The sequence below is a fragment of the Macaca nemestrina genome, chromosome 2 (assembly GCF_043159975.1).
Source record: "Macaca nemestrina isolate mMacNem1 chromosome 2, mMacNem.hap1, whole genome shotgun sequence".
NCBI classification, from domain to species: Eukaryota; Metazoa; Chordata; class Mammalia; order Primates; family Cercopithecidae; genus Macaca; species Macaca nemestrina.
In genome coordinates, this window is record NC_092126.1 from 154,379,361 (window position 1) to 154,397,019 (window position 17,659).

At 57.1% G+C, this 17,659-nt stretch overlaps 1 protein-coding gene across 1 annotated transcript in view; it reads left to right on the forward strand.

Moving 5' to 3' along the window:
* Window positions 1–17,659, forward strand: part of LOC105477767 (plexin D1) — a 51,900-nt gene that overhangs the window by 21,559 nt on the left and 12,682 nt on the right. Inside the window, exons 6-20 of the mRNA XM_011734524.2 lie at window positions 794–971; window positions 1,123–1,231; window positions 1,681–1,783; window positions 6,720–6,824; window positions 9,312–9,401; window positions 9,604–9,697; window positions 10,973–11,127; window positions 11,710–11,861; window positions 12,519–12,618; window positions 12,712–12,851; window positions 13,599–13,766; window positions 13,844–13,934; window positions 14,139–14,402; window positions 14,509–14,658; window positions 15,515–15,629. Coding sequence (XP_011732826.2) covers window positions 794–971; window positions 1,123–1,231; window positions 1,681–1,783; window positions 6,720–6,824; window positions 9,312–9,401; window positions 9,604–9,697; window positions 10,973–11,127; window positions 11,710–11,861; window positions 12,519–12,618; window positions 12,712–12,851; window positions 13,599–13,766; window positions 13,844–13,934; window positions 14,139–14,402; window positions 14,509–14,658; window positions 15,515–15,629 — 2,014 coding nt within the window. The remainder of the gene's footprint in view (window positions 1–793; window positions 972–1,122; window positions 1,232–1,680; window positions 1,784–6,719; window positions 6,825–9,311; window positions 9,402–9,603; window positions 9,698–10,972; window positions 11,128–11,709; window positions 11,862–12,518; window positions 12,619–12,711; window positions 12,852–13,598; window positions 13,767–13,843; window positions 13,935–14,138; window positions 14,403–14,508; window positions 14,659–15,514; window positions 15,630–17,659) is intronic.

The following is a 17,659-nucleotide window of genomic DNA, read 5'->3' on the forward strand; positions in this document are numbered from 1 at the left end:
TTCAGACAGGTCTGGGGCTCGTGCATCCGGCTCTCAGTGACTTCTCTGAGGATGGGGGTCCTCTTCTTTCATCCTGGGGGGCTCTGACAGCCTGACTCTGGCCTGTAGCTGCTTGGCATCTGGGCCTCCTCTGCCCTGGCCCACCATTATCACACATCACAGAGTCCTTCCCTCATTCATTCAGTCATTTCATTCATTGAACAAATATTATGGAACACCTACTATGTGCCAAGCACAGCTCTAGACTCTGGGGACATATCAGTGATCAAGACAGACCCCTAGCCCCAGGCTTGTGAGGGAGGAGAATAGGCAAGATAAAACCTGAAGGTGATGCTAAGTACCGTGGAGAAAACAAAAGCGCATGGGGGTGGGAAGCAAGTTGTGGGTGCAGATATCTCAGGCCAGGTCAGGTAAAATATGCAGGAGGGGAGCCAGGGTGAGCGTCTGGAAAGAGTGTCTGGGTGGAGGGAACTGCCAGTGCAAAGGCCCTGAGGTAGAAACAAGATCAGCTGTTTTGGAGAGTATTAGGAGATGGGGTCAGAGGTCACGGGGGCCAGATCATGCAGAGCCTTCTTGACCACTGTAAGATGATGTTTCATTTTGCAGCTGGTGAAACTGAGGCTCAGAGGGTCACATGTAGGGCATAGTCCTCTAGCCCTGAGTCCTGGCCACCACTACCCCCTCCCCCAGGGGACATTCAGGCAGGGCCAGACCTTGGGTTGGTGCACAGCCCTGGGGCAGGCTGTGAGGGGCGTAGCCTGGGCCCCCAGAGCTGAGGGTTCCTTGCCCCCAGGGCATGATCCTGCAGATCTCGGGCAGCCTGCCCAGCCTCAGTGGCATGGAGATGGCCTGTGACTATGGGAAAAACATCCGCACTGTGGCTCGGGTCCCAGGCCCTGCCTTTGGTCACCAGATCGCCTACTGCAACCTCCTGCCGAGGGACCGGTTTCCACCCTTCCCCCCCAACCAGGGTAAGCATGCTCTGCTGTTGGCACAGCCCCGGAGGGGCAGAACGGTGGACTCTCAGGCATGGGGATGGCAGGGGGCCAGAGGTCACAGCTTATGATGTTGGTGGCAATCCCCTGCCCCCATGTCCTCTCCCTGGCTCCCCATCCATTCCAGACCACGTGACCGTCGAGATGTCTGTGAGGGTCAATGGGCGGAACATCGTCAAGGCCAATTTCACCATCTACGACTGCAGCCGCACTGCACAAGTGTACCCCCACACAGCGTGAGTGGCATGGGGGCTTGCCTCCAGGTGGTGGAGGGAAGAACGCATCCCTAGGAAGGGTCTTTGCTCTCAGGGGGCCCGGGGAAGGAAAATCATAGCATCATAGAGTAGACAGGCCCCTCAGTTGTTCATTCACCAGCACATTTATTCATTCTGCAATAAATGCATACTGCCTGATGCCTGGCCTCTGTGGACAGCCAGGTGGGACAGGGCAAAGTGCTTTGATTATACTCAGTTTAGTCTCCTAAAGGCCCCATCTCTTTTGACTCTGCTTTGTATACCTCCTGTACAGGCAGCTCACTACCTTAAAGACCCTGTCTTTCCCGCAGCTCCGATGATGAGAAAGACCTTTCCCTGTGCTGGGATCTGCCTTCTGGGTTCCAGTTCTTGGGACAGGGATGAGGTGAGGGGTGGGGAACCAGGAGTTGAGGGGCCTCCTTGTCTTCCAGCTGTACCAGCTGCCTGTCGGCACAGTGGCCCTGTTTCTGGTGCAGCCAGCAGCACTCCTGTGTCTCCAACCAGTCTCGGTGCGAGGCCTCACCAAACCCCACGGTAAGCCAGGTTAGGGGGCCCGTCTGCCTCTGCCATTTCGTTAACTTTTTTTAAAAAACTTCACATGTTGAGAGTGTTTCCATGCCCTTGCATATTGCTCCGTAGGTTTGGTTTTAACACCTATGTGGGGCTCATCACGTACCACGGTGCATTTAACCCGCCTATAGCTGGACATACTGATTACTTCCTCTTTTTGCATTTTGATATAGCCAGGGCACTATGCATATCCTTGATGATTCCCTGAAGACCACTTCTTAGAAATGACCTGTTGGAGTGATAGTGTGGCCATAGTTTTACATCTTGAACTCAACTGCCTTCCAGAAAGTCTGAGCCAGTTTACACCCCCACCTGCAGTAGGAAGACCATTTCAACAACCCTAGGTGTTCAGGGCATTTGTCCTCAAGGCCTGTGGAGGTGATTCATTTAAGGTCACCCACCCAGGCAGTACCAGACTTGGGCCTTAATCCAAGTCCCTCTGCCCCTGGAGCCCATATTCTCCCCTCTTGTGAAAATCAGGAACTGGGTGGAAAGGGCCCTGCCTGGGTTTCTGCACCAGCAGTGGCGTCCCAAGGGTGGGTGGTGCTGCAGCTGTCCCTGGACAGGGAGGATGGGCTGGCCTCCGAAACCGCACGCTCCCAGGTCCTCTTGCTCATGTCAGTCCCTAGGACCCTTCAGTCTGACTCTGTGCTCGTCGGGGGCCATGCCTGCCCTGGCACTGCATGGTGGCTGGGTTTAATCAATTAAATGGGGCGGGAGCAAGAGGAAGAAATGTAAAAATGGATCAATCTAGGCTTTTTAGTGTAAAGATAAAGTAAAAATGGACATGCCACATACCTCGCCCCTGGTTGGTTTCTGAGATGTGTTCACTTTCCAGGTGGCCTGTCACCTTTGCCCAGGAAGCCTCTAAGGCCACTACAGTCCATGTCAGGATGGCCAAATGGGATGCCTGGGACCTTGGGTGGGGTGATGAGGCCTAGCCAGATGGGATGTGCCAGGGTCCTGAGGTCCCCGCTCGTCCCCTCTCAGACCTGGCCCATATCAGGGCCGTGGGTGGCTGGGGTAGAGCACCAGGGCTCCTGTAGCTCATCTCTCCAGGAAAAGGCTGGTCCTGCCCATTTTCCAGATGGCACAACTGAGATAGCCAACATGGCACCTGGTGCCCTGGCTCCCTGCAGAAGGTCACTGGGGCCCCACCCTGAGCACACATCCTGGGGAAGCAGCGCCAGCACCCAGAGCCTCTGCAGCCCCAGCCTCTGCACTGGGCTCAGAGAATCTTCTCAGGAATCCCTGAAGCCCTGTCTACCCTGGCAGGTGCTAAGGAGGGGGCTCCGTGGCCTCAGCCTGGAATCCCCTGCTCGCTCACAGCACACAGCACCTCCCGCCTGAGCCCCATAACTGCTTTGAAGAGCCTGGCAGGGGCTGTGCTTAATTCAAAGAGGAGCATGGCTGGGGGGGCTTCCAGCACTGGAGGAGGGCCCAGTGGAGTCTGTGCAGCTAAACCATGCGGGAGCCCTGAGTGGCTCCTGGACCCCCAAATTCCACAGTTGAGGCCCCACTAGGACTCCTGCTCTTGTTTGGGGACCCCATCTCAATCACGTCTCTTCCTTCCAGCCCCCAGCCCAGGGCTGTGTACACAGCAGGGCTCAGTGATGGCAGTGTGGGATCACGCTGGGCAGCAGCCTGCTCCTTGTGCTCTAACTTAAGGGGTGTGAGGAGGACCCAGCCTCGTTGCAGTTCATTCAGCATTTATTGAGTGCCTGCTGTATGCCTTAGTCAGTACGGGGCCCTGGGAAAGAACCGAGTTGGACTAGTCCTGCCATCACGAGCCAAGAGCCTCAGGTGTGAGCTGTGGCCGTGTGATCCTAGGGAAGCTACTGAATCTCTCTGTGCCTCTGTTTCCCCATTTATAAAATGGGCCTGCCTGAAGGATTTGGTGGGGATCTGGAATTATGCCCGTAAGGCACCAGCTCTATACTTGGCACATAGTAGATGCCCACTACAGAGCCACCATGCACCTTGGGAACTGACGCCCACTCTGTGCGGGTGGCCAGAGAGCACTTCTCTTGAGAGGGGACCTTTGTGCTGGGTCTTGAGAGAGGCACAGGAGCTCACCCCCTGGGAGGGAGTTCCATGGCAGCATCCCGTCAGATGGCTATCCCCCAGGTCTGCAGTTCTTCAGGCCAGGAGCTGGGGTGGAGGCATGGAGGAAGCCAGTCTGAGAATTACAGTAACTAGCAGAAGAGGCTGCCCCGGGCCTGCAGGAGGCTCTGAACTGATGCTTAATTTGGCATTTAATGAAGTGCCAGTTGGTCATAGTGGTGCTGTGGTCTCTGTGTGGACAGCGGGCAGCAGGGTCTGCACACCACCTCGGGAGCTGGAGAAGTGTCCCTGGGAAGGGAGGTGCTAGGGCCTGAGCCTCCTGTCACGTTTCCATTGTCCCTCATGGTCCCCACATGAAAGACATGGGAAGTAGAGGATGCTGGAAGGAGGGCTCCAGCTTTGGGGGAGGCAGGGAGGAAGGTGGATGTGCGCCCCATTTGCAGGTGCCTGAGGGGTGAGGTAGCTTCCCTGGGGGTGGCTTCCCAAGGACCACTCATGGGGGGGGTGGTCACTAGGGGCCAGTGGAGAGAGTGGGGTGGTAGGAACATGGGGGCAATTGTGGGGTCCCTGGGGGTACGAAGAGGTAGGGAGGGACCAGGCCAGGTGGATTCAGGGTCCCTGGGTAGTTGAGTGCCCTGATGGTTTGAGACACCAGTTCTCCCCGCTGGAGTTTAGGAGAGGCTTTGTGAGAGCTGTGAGGACTCCTTCAGCCTCGGTTCTCTAGAATGGGGGTGAGCATCCACCTGGCCACAGGTTACAAGCGGCTAAGGGGAGTGGGGTGACCCTCAGGGGTGGTCCCACATCATTCACTGTGGGGACCCTCTTGTGAGAGCACCTCCTGCCCTGTCACGCCTCAGCTCCATATCAGCACCTACCCACTGGTGGGCTGGGGCCAGGAGGACAGAGGCTGGGCCCTAGCCAGCTGCAAAGCAGACCTGGCAGTGGCTCCGAGGCCTGAGTGGAAATATGTGGGTTCCATGCCCTGGGATTCTGTGGAGTTTACACACAGCACAGGGCAGCCTGTGGTCTGCAGGGGGCCTGGGGCTGGCTCCGTCTGGGGGCTTTGCCTAGAGAGGGCCCCTCCTTGGTAGGAACACGGAGGCCCGGAGAAGGTCAATGGCTTGTCTGTTCTGGCATAGGGAGCCAGCAGCACCCGGGCCTGGCTATGCTGCTTCTCTAGCCAAGGCCCCTGAGGTTTGCACCAGGCCCTGTCCCTAAGGGAACTCCCCACTCTGGTCTTGTGGTCAGCAAATGGTCTGGACGACTGGAGCATTCCTGTGTTGCCCGTTCCACTGTAGGCAAACTGCTTTGCTTCTGTGTGCCTCAGTTTCCTATTCTGTAAAATGGGTGTAATGATAATGTCTACCTCCTAGGGTTGTTGGCAGTGGAATTTGGTGAATTTTAGAGTGCGAAGTGCTCAGAACGGTGCCGGCAGAGGGAGGGCCGGATGGGCTGGCGGCTGCTGCTATTAGCGTTTTGTCATCACCAGTTCTTGTTGTTGGCATTTGCATCCCCTCGAGGTTCGCTTTTGGGCTGGGATCCCTGAGGGGAATCAGTCCCTGTCCTGCCCTCATCTGATGTAGAATAAAGAAACCTCTCATATTTTGTGCCAAGGCCTTTGGCCTGGCTGGGTGACCTCATGCCACGTGGCCCGTGGGCACTTTTGCTTTCTGGCCTGATTCTAACCCAGATCCTTCCACAGCCAGCCTTGGGAAGGAGGGCAGAGTAGGAAGTCCCTGGGCTGAAGGGTGGTTGGAGGCCCCTTGGCATGGGTGTGGCTGCTCCAGGGTCGCCAGTCCTGCGCTGCTCATGGTCCCAGCAGGTCAGATTCGGGAGCAGGAGGAGGCAGGAATGGCTCACTGGGGCCACCAAAGCTGGAGGACACAGGGCAGGTTGGGGAATCCATACCTCCCAGCTCAGAGCAGTCACTAAGGTGGACGTGGCGGGAACAGCCCTGCCCCTGGTCTCTGCCCCTCCAGAGTCAGGCACCTGGGCTTCAGGGGCCAGCCCTGTCCTCCGCCCTCAGGCAGCTCACTGCTCTTGGAGGCTCAGAATCTCCCCTCCCTCCCTCCCTTCCATCCTTCATTCCTCCTTCTTTCTTTCTTTCCCTCCCTCCTCCCCACTTCCTTCCTTCCCTGAAGCAGCTGCTCTGCCAGGCCTCAGTAACTCCACCGCCAAACAAGGGCCAACCATGTGCTGTCCCCCCATGAGCCCGGGGCCCTTCCTGGGGCTGGCACCTTCACCCAGAGGCTGTGACTTGTACCCGGGCTGTGGGGAGGGGTGTTCCCTGCGGACCGGTGGTACCTGGCCCTCTGAAATGTCCTCTTGGTGTTTGGAGCCCTTCCTGTGCCTTTCCTATGGGCTCTTTGGAAGCCCAGGGTTTCTCTTTTCTGAATCGCTTCACATGGGTCAGTCAGGAAGCTGGAGTTTCAGCCCTGGGGTCATCTCAGGGAGTGGGTGCAGCTTCCCTGTTCTACTATTGGGAAAGATGAGGCCCAGAGACAGGAAGGAGCTGGGCCTGGAGCTCAGCCTCCCAGCCTCCTCTGAGGCCAGGGAGCACTCATGGAGGAAACTGGCCCCACCACTGGGCGAGTTATCCCATCTGCCTGTGCCCACCTTCCTCATCTTTAAACAGGGCCGATGCGACCTGCCCATAGGATGGAAGGCGGTGGTGGTTGGGAGGCACGGGGCCAGGGTGGTGGCCGTTAGGACTGAATGACTAGTGTTTTCTCCCCAGGAAGGCAGGACCGCACTGGGCAGGCTGGGGTGCATTGAGTCCTCCTGCCTCTTCTCTGAAATGCCCCCGTGTCACCCTCTCCTCCTGTTTCCTCTGCAGAGCCCTCAGGATTGCCCCCGGACCCTGCTCTCACCCCTGGCGCCCGTGCCCACGGGTGGCTCCCAGAACATCCTGGTGCCTCTGGCCAACACTGCCTTTTTCCAGGTAAGTAGAGGTCAGGCCAGCGCCAGGTGGGGCCAGGAGGAGGCCAGGGAGCACGCAGGCCACTAACTGCCCCCATGTCCCGGTGTGACCCCTGCTCTGGGCCCACTGCAGTGCTTTGGCACCTGTGTGGGCTTTGCTTTTCTTTCTCTGAGTTTCCACATTCTGCGTGAGGAAGCCTCACTCTGACTGCATGGGGCTGCAGGAAGAGGAAGTGGTGAGGGCCAGCCAAGGGGGAAAGCCGGGGGCCAGCAGCTGCCAAGGGAAAGGCAGTGCCCCCAGGCTCTCCTGCCCCGTGCTGTAGCCAGAGGGTGGACACTGCCCGTGTTGTGCCCTATCCTGTCCTCCCTTAGCCTGAGCTGTGACGCTGGACACACCCACCCACCACTGAGCCCACTGCCCTGTGGGTGGCTTCCATGTCTTCCCTGCAGAATAACTAGAGAACCCCTCGGTCACCCCGTTCCCCATTGTCCAGATGGGGAAGATGAGACCCAGGAAGGAAAAGTAGATGACGCCAGATCACACAGCACAGAGCTGGACTTGTCCTTAGCCCTGGACTCCCCATCCAGTGCTCGTCTTTGCAACTAGCCCCGCCCCCACCATCTGGTCTCGGGGTGGGGGACGCAACTCCTTTCTGGACCCCTCCTGGAGGCGCGTCCTGGGTGGGAAGCGTTGACGAGTCCTGGAGGCGTGCCAGCCACCCCCCTTCCCAGCTCCTTGGAACTCGCCATCTGTTACTTCCGTGGAGGAGCTAAGGCCCGTGAGGGCTCTCACACGTGGGGACCACGTGCTGGGCATCTGGGATGTGTCGGGAAGCCTCGTGGCAGGGGCTGGAGCTCTGGGAGGGCTAGGGTGGGGCCTGCCCTCATCCCTCAAGCCCCACCCTGCAAGAGTTGGGGCAAGCACCTCCAGGAGCAGCCAGGGGACTGGGCGGGTGGGCAGGATGGCTCTGCCCCTGGGCCGTGGGCGCCTGGGATAGGGAGGTGCAGGCCTGACTTGAGTCCTGCCGATTCTTCCCAGCTGTGTGGTGGGGCAGTCTCCACTCTGACCGAGCTGCAGGGGCGCCTGCCCTCCTGCCCCCCGGGGCCTGCTCCTAGAATACCGAAGGCAGGCCCAGCGGTGGGGGCCTGTTCGCTGAGCCTATATCCTGGGGAGCCCTGGGACAGGCTGGGTGTGCTGTTCTGAGGTGGCTGAGGACTCAGAGGAGGGACCTGTCTCCAGCTCAGCGTGGCAGGGCACAAAACGGACTTTTGGCCCCGTCAGCAGCCACTTTCCTGTGTTAGCTTCCGGGCTGGGACCCCAGAAGCAGGGAGGTTGACCTGCACTGTCCTCAGGGTGTCACATCTGCCAGCCACAGGGACATAAACAGGAAGCTCTGCCACGCGGCTGGCTGGGGGCTTGGCGTAATACACAAAACCTGAGTCTGTTCACTCAGCAAGTATGTATTGGTGCTGCTCCTGAGAGGGCCAGATGAGCCTGGGGAACTGAACCTCATGACACAAACGTTATTGGATACCTCTTGCATACTAATAATAGCAAGCACATATTAGGCCCCTACAGTGTGCAGCCCCCTGAGGTACACAATCTCCAGTTTTCCCAGCAACCCTATTCCCATTGTCCAGGAAAACCAAGCCTCACAGAAGGGGAGCAACTTGCATGAGGTCACACAGCTGGGAAATGCAGAGGTGGGGTTTGAACCCAGACCAGGGCTCTTCCAGCTGCTTTCTGCTGCCCTTGGGGGTGGTGTCAGAGAGGCCGAGGCCCAGCCCTGACCCTCCCCGGTTGTCGAGGGGACAGGTCAACAGCCAGGCGAGGGGCTAAGGGTGGTGCCTGGCACACAGGGTTTGGGGAGGCTCTAGGAGCATCGTAGCGCCCCAGCAGACACCTGAATAGTTGCTGCTGAGGGAATGAATGAGGATTGAGTGAGGTACACCCCTTTGATTTGAGGGGAGCATCTGGGAAGGCTTCAGAACAGGGGGCTTTTAAGCTGGATTCTGAGGGCTGTGTTGAGCTTTGCTGGGTGGTAGAAAGGGAGGCAGCTGTTCAGGTTAGGGGAGGGCTCGGGCAAAGGCTGGGGCAGGGGAGCCTGGCCGTGTTGGGTGTCAGGGCATGTCTGGGCAGGGCCTGGTAGGGCAGGATGGGAGATGGGAAGGCTTGAAGAGCAGGGGAACCCCGCTGGGAGTGGAGCCTTAGGAACTGAATACAAGGCCCTCTTGGTTAGATCACTGGGGGTGCTGGAGAGGCTTTTAGTGGTGCTGAGAGCATGAGGCCAAAGTCCTTGGCATTCCTGCACTGCTTGCCTCCCTCAAACATTGGATGTGATGACCGGGAAGGGGATTTTGGGGGATGGGACAGCCCGGGCAAAGGTCTGACAGTTCAACCAAGCCCACTTTTCTCAACAGGAGCCCATGGTGTCCTGCTTGAGTTAGAGGGCGACACGTGCTGGCTTGGCTCTCCTCAAACCCGCTTCCCACTCCCTGTTTCCTACAGGGTGCAGCCCTGGAGTGTAGTTTTGGGCTGGAGGAGATCTTCGAGGCTGTGTGGGTGAATGAGTCTGTTGTACGCTGTGACCAGGTGGTGGTGAGTGGGGTGACTCCAGCATGGGTGGAGGATGGGCCTGCATAAGTCCAGATGCTGTACCTCTCACCCCACCCTGCCTCTCTCTGCCTTCTGGTTCCCCCATCCCCAGCAGCCCCAACTTCATCTGCCTCCATGACACCCATCCCCAGCAGAACCCCAGGCACTACCCATGCCCCCTATGCTCTTTTCCGCCCTTTTGCAGCTGCACACGACCCAGAAGAGCCAGGTGTTCCCACTCAGCCTCCAACTAAAGGGGCGGCCAGCCCGATTCCTGGACAGCCCTGAGCCCATGACAGGTGGGCACCCCCACCCACCCCACATGGCCTCAGTGTGGTGGGTGGGGCTCGGCCTTGTGCGACTCATTCCAGTGGTTGCCCCAAAGCTGCAGATGTCCCACCCCATTGTTCCCCAGCACACACAGAGCCTTATATCCCAGCCCTGCCATGCCATGCCAGGCTCTAGACCTTGGGGTCTTCATGCATACTTTCCCTTGCCTTCCTGGGCCTGATTGTTCCCATAGAAAAGAGGACACAGGCCAGGCGCGGTGGCTCAAGCCTGTAATCCCAGCACTTTGGGAGGCCGAGACGGGCGGATCACGAGATCAGGAGATCAAGACCATCCTGGCTAACACGGTGAAACCCCGTCTCTACTAAAAAATACAAAAACCTAGCCGGGCGAGGTGGCGGGCGCCTGTAGTCCCAGCTACTCGGGAGGCTGAGGCAGGAGAATGGCACGAACCCGGGAGGCGGAGCTTGCAGTGAGCTGAGATCCGGCTACTGCTCTCCAGCCTGGGCGACGGAGCGAGACTCTGTCTCAAAAAAAAAAAAAAGAAAAGAGGACACAGTCCTTCTGCAGAGCTTGGAAGGACCTGATGAGCCGGGGCTCGCCCAGCCTTGAACGTGGCATCTGGGGTGTGGTCAGCACCCCTTGAGTGGCGGCTCTGCAGTTGCTGTGACTGTGTTGGGTCTACTCTCCAGGGGCTCCTCTGTTCATGGGGAGTCTCAGGCATCCCTGGTGGACGTGGTGCCCTCCAGATTCCCACCGTGAAGGTCCCAGAATGGCCCTGCACACCCAAGGCCCCAGAGAACCCTCCCTGCCCTCCTCCTTGAGCTACTTGGAGGGTTTGAAGCCCCCAAGTCCTCATAGCCCACATTACTCAGGGGTCCCTGGCACCCTGCGGCCCTGCCGGGGATGATCAGACCCACTGTGGCCTGGGTGGGATCTGGCTGTGCCACCCACAGGCCTTGTGAGCTCGGGCGAGTCCCTCCTCTCTGAGCCTCAGCCTCTTCTGTGTAAAGTGAGGCTGACTCCAGGCTCCCAGCTGGAGTCTCTGTGAGGGGAAGGAAATCAGGGAGGCCGGGGCTGCACTGTGCTCAGCACAGGCCCCGGGGTTTGGGGAAGGGGCTAAGAACCTCACAGGATCCTGACGCCCAGAACCAGGACTTCCTCTGGGTGGGACACCACAATGATGGGGTGCAGACCTCTTGATAGCTGTTGAGTGTGGAGGGGACAGCGGTGATGGGGCATGCACTACAGAGCGGGGCTGACCGAGCTGCCCCGTGTCTCCCCAGTCGTGGTCTATAACTGTGCCACGGGCAGCCCCGACTGTTCCCAGTGCCTGGGCCGCGAGGACCTGGGTCACCTGTGCGTGTGGAGCGACGGCTGCCGCTTGCGGGGGCCCCTGCAGCCCATGCCTGGCACCTGCCCCGCCCCCGAGATCCGCGCGGTAAGCACGCCCAGTGGAGGCACGTGGCACCCACACTCTGGCACAGCTCATAGGCAGCATCCACAAGGGTCCCACTCCCTGGGGACTCGAACACCAACACATACACCGGCTCATGGGTGCAGTATCATCTGTGGACAGAAGGAAGTGCTCTGCCTCACAGAGCTGACGTTTCAGTGGGGGAGGTGGACAGTAATAAATAAGGAAATGAGTAAATTATAGAAGGCATTGGAAGTGTGGAGTGGAGGAAACACCGAGGGCTGAACATTGTTAGCTTTGGGGGATACCATGATCACTAAAGCCACCAATGACATGACCAAACATTGCCCCTGGGAGCTGACCTCAGCATCCTGCAGGAGAACCCCTAAGTAACATCCCCGGGCCCACATGGGCTCAGTAATGCACACACATATCCTCCTTGGCAGCACAGTGACCTGCCAAGTGGCCACTGCCCCAGCCCCACCTGAGCCCCCAGACCTTCCTTTAAGCATGCCCGTGCCCTGCTGGGTGCCTGTGACTGTGGGCAGAAGCCTGCTGGCCTCCAGTCTCAGACCCCATTTGCCCCTCTCTCGGGTCACCTGGCAGATTGAGCCCCTGAGTGGCCCGTTGGATGGCGGGACCCTGCTGACCATCCGAGGCAGGAACCTGGGCCGGCGGCTCAGTGACGTGGCCCACGGCGTGTGGATTGGTGGTGTGGCCTGTGAGCCACTGCCTGACAGATACACGGTGTCGGAGGAGTGAGTAGCCACGGTGCCCCCACCCACCCTCTCCAGCAGTGCCAGCCTCTGCTCTGTCCTCACCCCTCCCTCCCCATCCTCCGTCCTCACTCTGCTGCTTTCTGGAAGCCTGTTGCTTTGTGGCCTCGGGGACTGTGCCGAAGCCATTCCCACCACACATCCTGCCATTTCTGCTTGGGGCATCTGCTTTATCCTTCCAGCTCTGTCTCTGATGCCAGCTCCTCTGGGAAGCTCTCACAGGCTGCCCTAGCCCAGCCTTTCTTCCACCTAAGCCTTGCTCTGAGGAAAATCATTTAAAATTAAAAAGACTGGGGCTACTGGCATGGTTTAGAGATCTATGACTGGCCCAGAGGGGTCCTAGGAAACATGCATGAGCAGAGACTGAGCTGGCTTTCCTTTCGGGAGGCCGTGCATCTGGCACGTGGAAGAGCCGTCATCTACCAGCCCAGCAGACGTTCTATGATCAGAGACCGTCTTGTCCCAGCCCCTTGTCTTATAGTTGCAGAACTGTGGGAAACTCATGGGGTAAATTATACATAGAAGGCATTGGAAGTGTGGTGTGGCGTGGAATGGGGCAATCCCTGAGCCTGGCTCCAGGGTGGCCGTGGGGGCTGAGGACTGCTGGCCTCTCTCACTGACCACAGCACCTCCCCTCAGGATTGTGTGTGTCACGGGGCCAGCCCCAGGGCCACTCTCAGACATAGTGACTGTGAACGCCTCTAAGGAGGGCAAGTCCCGGGACCGCTTCTCCTACGTGGTAAGGGGGGCTACAGCCCACTGTCCCGCCTGCCCAGCACACACGCTCCCAGGGGGCTGGCCCAAGGCCCAAACACCTGCCTTCCTCCCACAGCTGCCCCTGGTCCACTCCCTGGAGCCTCCCATGGGCCCGAAGGCCGGAGGCACCAGGATCACCATCCACGGGAATGACCTCCATGTAGGCTCTGAGCTCCAGGTCCTGGTGAACGACACAGACCCCTGCACAGAGCTCATGTAAGCCTCTGGGCCTGACCCACCCCTTCTAGTCCAGAGAAATCAACGGGCTTGGGGGCTGGTGGGCTGGAGGTGACATCCTTGAGCCAAGCCTCACCTGAGTCTTCATTGGCTGTGTCCCCTAAGCCAAGCCACTTCTCTCTGAGCCTCAGTTTCCTCAGCTGTCAAGAATAGTACCAGTAATTGGAAGAAGGGCTTTTTGTGCTAGGTATACAGTAGATGCTCCATAAGTGATAGCTGTAATGAGAATGGTGTTGATTGCACACATTCAGATCTTCTGGCTGGCCCAGGGGTGTGGTGAGTGGCAGGGGTGTGGTTGGAGTCTCTTGGCGAAACACCTTTGTCTTTATTATGCACTTATTGTGTACCAGACCCTACTAATGGGCATTGCTGGGACACCAAGAGGAGCAAAACATAGCCCTCAAGGGAAGGGCAGACACACCCACAGGAAGTAGGAACATCCAGTGGGATTGGGAGAAAAGTCAGTGCCTTCAGGGATCTAGGGAGAGAGGCTTCACCAGGGGTGGAGGCGGGAGAGAAGACCTGGGAAGGCTTCCCGGAGGAGGTGGGATGGGGCAGAATTTGGAAGTATAAGGAAACAGCTAGGTGCTAAGATGAATTGGGACCAGTCAAGGAGGCCTTGAACCCCGGGCCAAGTGCATGGGCCTGTGCCCCAGGTCTCAGGGGCATTGGCGGTGGGTGAGCAGCAGGAGGCAGGCCCTGCTGATAATCTGCTGCTCCCCCAAGGCGCACAGACACCAGCATCACCTGCACCATGCCTGAGGGGGCCCTGCCGGCTCCGGTGCCTGTGTGTGTGCGCTTCGAGCGTCGGGGCTGCGTGCACGGCAACCTCACTTTCTGGTACATGCAGAACCCAGTCATCACGGCCATCAGTCCCCGCCGCAGCCCTGTCAGGTAAGACTGGCACCCCGCCCTTCCCCCAGGCTCTCTGGGGCTGCAGGTGGACTGATAGGTTTTGCCGTCCCCCGCAGTGGCGGCAGGACCATCACGGTGGCTGGTGAGCGTTTCCACATGGTGCAGAATGTGTCCATGGCCGTCCACCACATTGGCCGGGAGCCCACGGTGAGGCAGTCAGGGGCCTGATGGCTGGGAGGGGGTGGCCCAGGCACAGCCAGGGCCCTAACTGACCAGGCCTCCTCCCACTGCATCTCTGTCCCCTCTTCCTCCCTCTGCCTCTGTGTCTCCTCAAACCCCACTCCCCCCGTTTCTCCATGTCCATCCGTCCATCCTGCACCCCGGTCTTGGCCCCTGGCCCTCATGCCCCAGCTCTGCAAGGTTCTCAACTCCACTCTCATCACCTGCCCGTCCCCCGGGGCCCTGAGCAATGCATCGGCACCAGTGGACTTCTTCATCAATGGACGGGCCTATGCAGACGAGGTGGCTGTGACTGAGGAGCTACTGGACCCCGAAGAGGCACAGCGGGGCAGCAGGTTCCGCCTGGACTACCTCCCCAACCCACAGTTCTCTACGGCCAAGAGGGAGAAGTGGATCAAGCACCACCCCGGGGAGCCTCTCACCCTCGTCATCCATGTGAGCACGGAAGGGGCCAGGGTAGGCGGGGGCAAGCAAGCCAGCCTCAGCCATGGGCCTTGGGAGCACTTCCCCACACCACAGTTCTCCCCCTTTGCACCCACAGAAGGAGCAGGACAGCCTGGGGCTCCAGAGTCACGAGTACCGGGTCAAGATAGGCCAAGTGAGCTGCGACATCCAGATTGTCTCTGACAGAATCATCCACTGCTCGGTCAACGAGTCCCTGGGTGCAGCCGAGGGGCAGCTGCCCATCACAGTGAGTGGATGGGGTGCCGGAGCAGGGCAGACCCGGCCCCCACCCCTGGCCCATCTGCCAAGCATCTGCCCGTTACCCAGCACCTGAATTCACTGAGCGTTTTCATGCTCAATAGCTCAGTCCAGCAAAGCAGAGCTTTATATCCCCACTTGACAGATGAGGAAACTGAGGCCCAAGAACTTAGTGACTTGCTTGAGGTCAGTGATGGGCCCCATCTGGACCTGGACCATCAGAAACCATAAGAAGTTGTCCCTATGCCACTTGGTGTCTGTCCTAGAGCCTGGGCTGCCAGGCACCATGTAGAGGCATGGAGGGCAGGGGAGCAGGAGGAGCAGAGAGAGGCCAGAACGTGGGATCTTTTCTGCACTGTATCTCGTTGCATGCCTCCTGGGATGGGGAGCTCACTCTCTGCCAAGCAACATGTGCCACCCCAGGATGGCTCTGACTGGGAAAGCTTCCTTTTACCTGCACCTCAGTCCCAGTCCTGCCCTCTGAGTCATCATACCTCACCTACCCCCTGGTCTCAGGGCAGCCCTGCAGATACTTGGGGACAGCAGCCAGGCCCCGTGAACTGCTTCCTCTGGCTCACTCAGTACTCCTCCCAGGCTGTAATGATAATCACAGCCCCCTGTATTGAGCCACCTCTGTGCCAGGCCCAGGACCAAGGGCTTGACAAGCCCTCATTTAGCCCTCCCAGTGTCCCCAGGAGGTGGACATTGTTATCTCCATGTTATCAGTGTGGCACCTGAGGCTCAGAGAGGTTAGGTAATTTACCCAGGGCCACACAGCAAATGAGGAGCAGAACCAGAGTGTAAGTCTAGGAGAGCTACAACCCCTCTCCCCAACCTCTACACAGATCCAGGTAGGGAACTTCAACCAGACCATCGCCACACTGCAGCTGGGGGGCAGCGAGACGGCCATCGTTGTGTCCATCGTCATCTGCAGCGTCCTGCTGCTGCTCTCCGTGGTGGGTAAGGAGCCCCATCCTCAGGACACCTTGGAGGGCAGGCTTGCCACCTTGCCCCAGCCCCTCTGCAGATTGGCAGATGGAGGAAGGCAGGATGGGATGGGGCACAGCTTGAACAAAGGCTTGGCCACGGGAACAGGTTAGGCACCCAGAGGTCGGGGGAGGTGTGCCCCTCTCCGGCACCAATGGGTAGAAGATGTTAGATGGCTGGGGGACATGCTGGGCCCAGGCCAAGGTCCCTGAATCTCAAGCAGAGAAATTTGGAACCGTGTTCTCCAGTCAATAGAGAGCTACTGAAGGTACTTAAGAAAAGGTTACTCAGGGAAAATTAACCTACGTGTCTGGTGGGCTGTATCGCTGTTAAAATAATGGTCATGAAAGTAATAGACTCGACGTAGCAGAGAAACTGGAGCCGTCATACACTACTAGAGGGAATAAAACAAAGTGCAGCCGCTTTGGAAAACATTTTGGCAGTTTCTTAGAATGTGAAACATAGAATTACCCTATGACTTACGAGTCAGCAGTTCTACCCCTAGCTATCTGTTCAAGAGAAATGAAAACGTAGCCACACAAAAACTTATACACACGTGTTTACAGCAACATTATTTATAATAACCAAGAAGTCAAAACAACCCAAATGTCCATCAACCAATAAATGGATAAATGAAATATGATCTATTCATACAATAGAAAATTTTCCGTAAAATATGATCTATTCATACAATGGACAGTTATCCATAAAAAGGAGTGGAGTACTGATCCATGTCACCATGGGCATGCACCTTGAAAATATTACACTAACCGAAAGAAGACTCACCGAAGGCTGCATATTGTATGATGCCGTTTATATGAAATGTTTAAAATAGGGAAATTCAGAGAGACAGAAAGCTGAATGGTGATTGCCAGGGACTAGGGAAAGCATGAATGGGGAGTGACTGCTGAATGGCTACGGGTCTTCTTGAGGCAGTAAAAATGCTCTAAAATTAGTGGTGATGGTTGCACAACTCTGTGAATATACTAGAAACCATTGAATTAGGCCAGGCGCAGTGGCTGGTGCCTGTAGTCCCAGCACTTTGGGAGGCCAAGGTGGGTGGATCACTTGAGCCCAGGAGTTCAAGACCAGCTTGGGCAACATGGCAAAACTTTATCTCTACAAAAAAATACAAAAATTGCATGGGCATGGTGGCACGAGTCTGTAGTCCCAGCTACTCAGGAGGCTGAGGTGGGAGGATCACCTGAGCCTGGGAGGTGGAGGCTGCAGTGCGCTGTGGTCGTGCCACTGTACTTCATTCACCCTGGGCAACAGAGTAAGACTCTGTCTCAAAACAAAAAAGAAAGAAAAGAAACCATTGAAGTATACACTTTAAATCACCGGATTATATGGTATGTACATTATATCACAATAAAGCTGTTTTATTTTTAAAGTGAGTATATTCAATGCAGAAAATTTTTGGAAAAACTGAAAGATGATAAAAGGAAAAAATACCCATCATTAGTACCCTGTGTATTTTTGTATATTCCCTCCCAGTCTCTTTTCTGAAAATACTATATATTAATAGATATTTTAATACATTATATATATACATTCCTCCCCACCCCAGAAAAGGTTATAATGTAATACTGCTTTGTAATCTGCTTTTAAAAGTTTCTTAATTTACAAGTAACACCTGGTCATTGTAGAAGGAATAGAAAATGCTCAAAAGCAGAAAGTAAACAGAAGTCACCCAGAATCTTCCCACCCAGGAAAGCCGCTGTTAACCACTATTTCACCCATACACGTATTCCTGTTTCTTTTTCTTTTTTTTTAAGGGGGCTAGACAAATTCTAACAGAGCTGTAACACTACACATTTCTTTTTCTAAGAACAGGTCATCAGGCATTGCTTTGCTGGCCATTCCCCAAGCCCTCTGCCCATGGGAGAGCTCCCTGCAACTCCCCACCCCCAACCCCAACCCTGCCCAGGAGGGAGGACTGCAGGGCCTCCTCCCACACCTTGCCCAGAGGAGCTGGAGCTGAGGCCAGCGAGCAGAGCCCC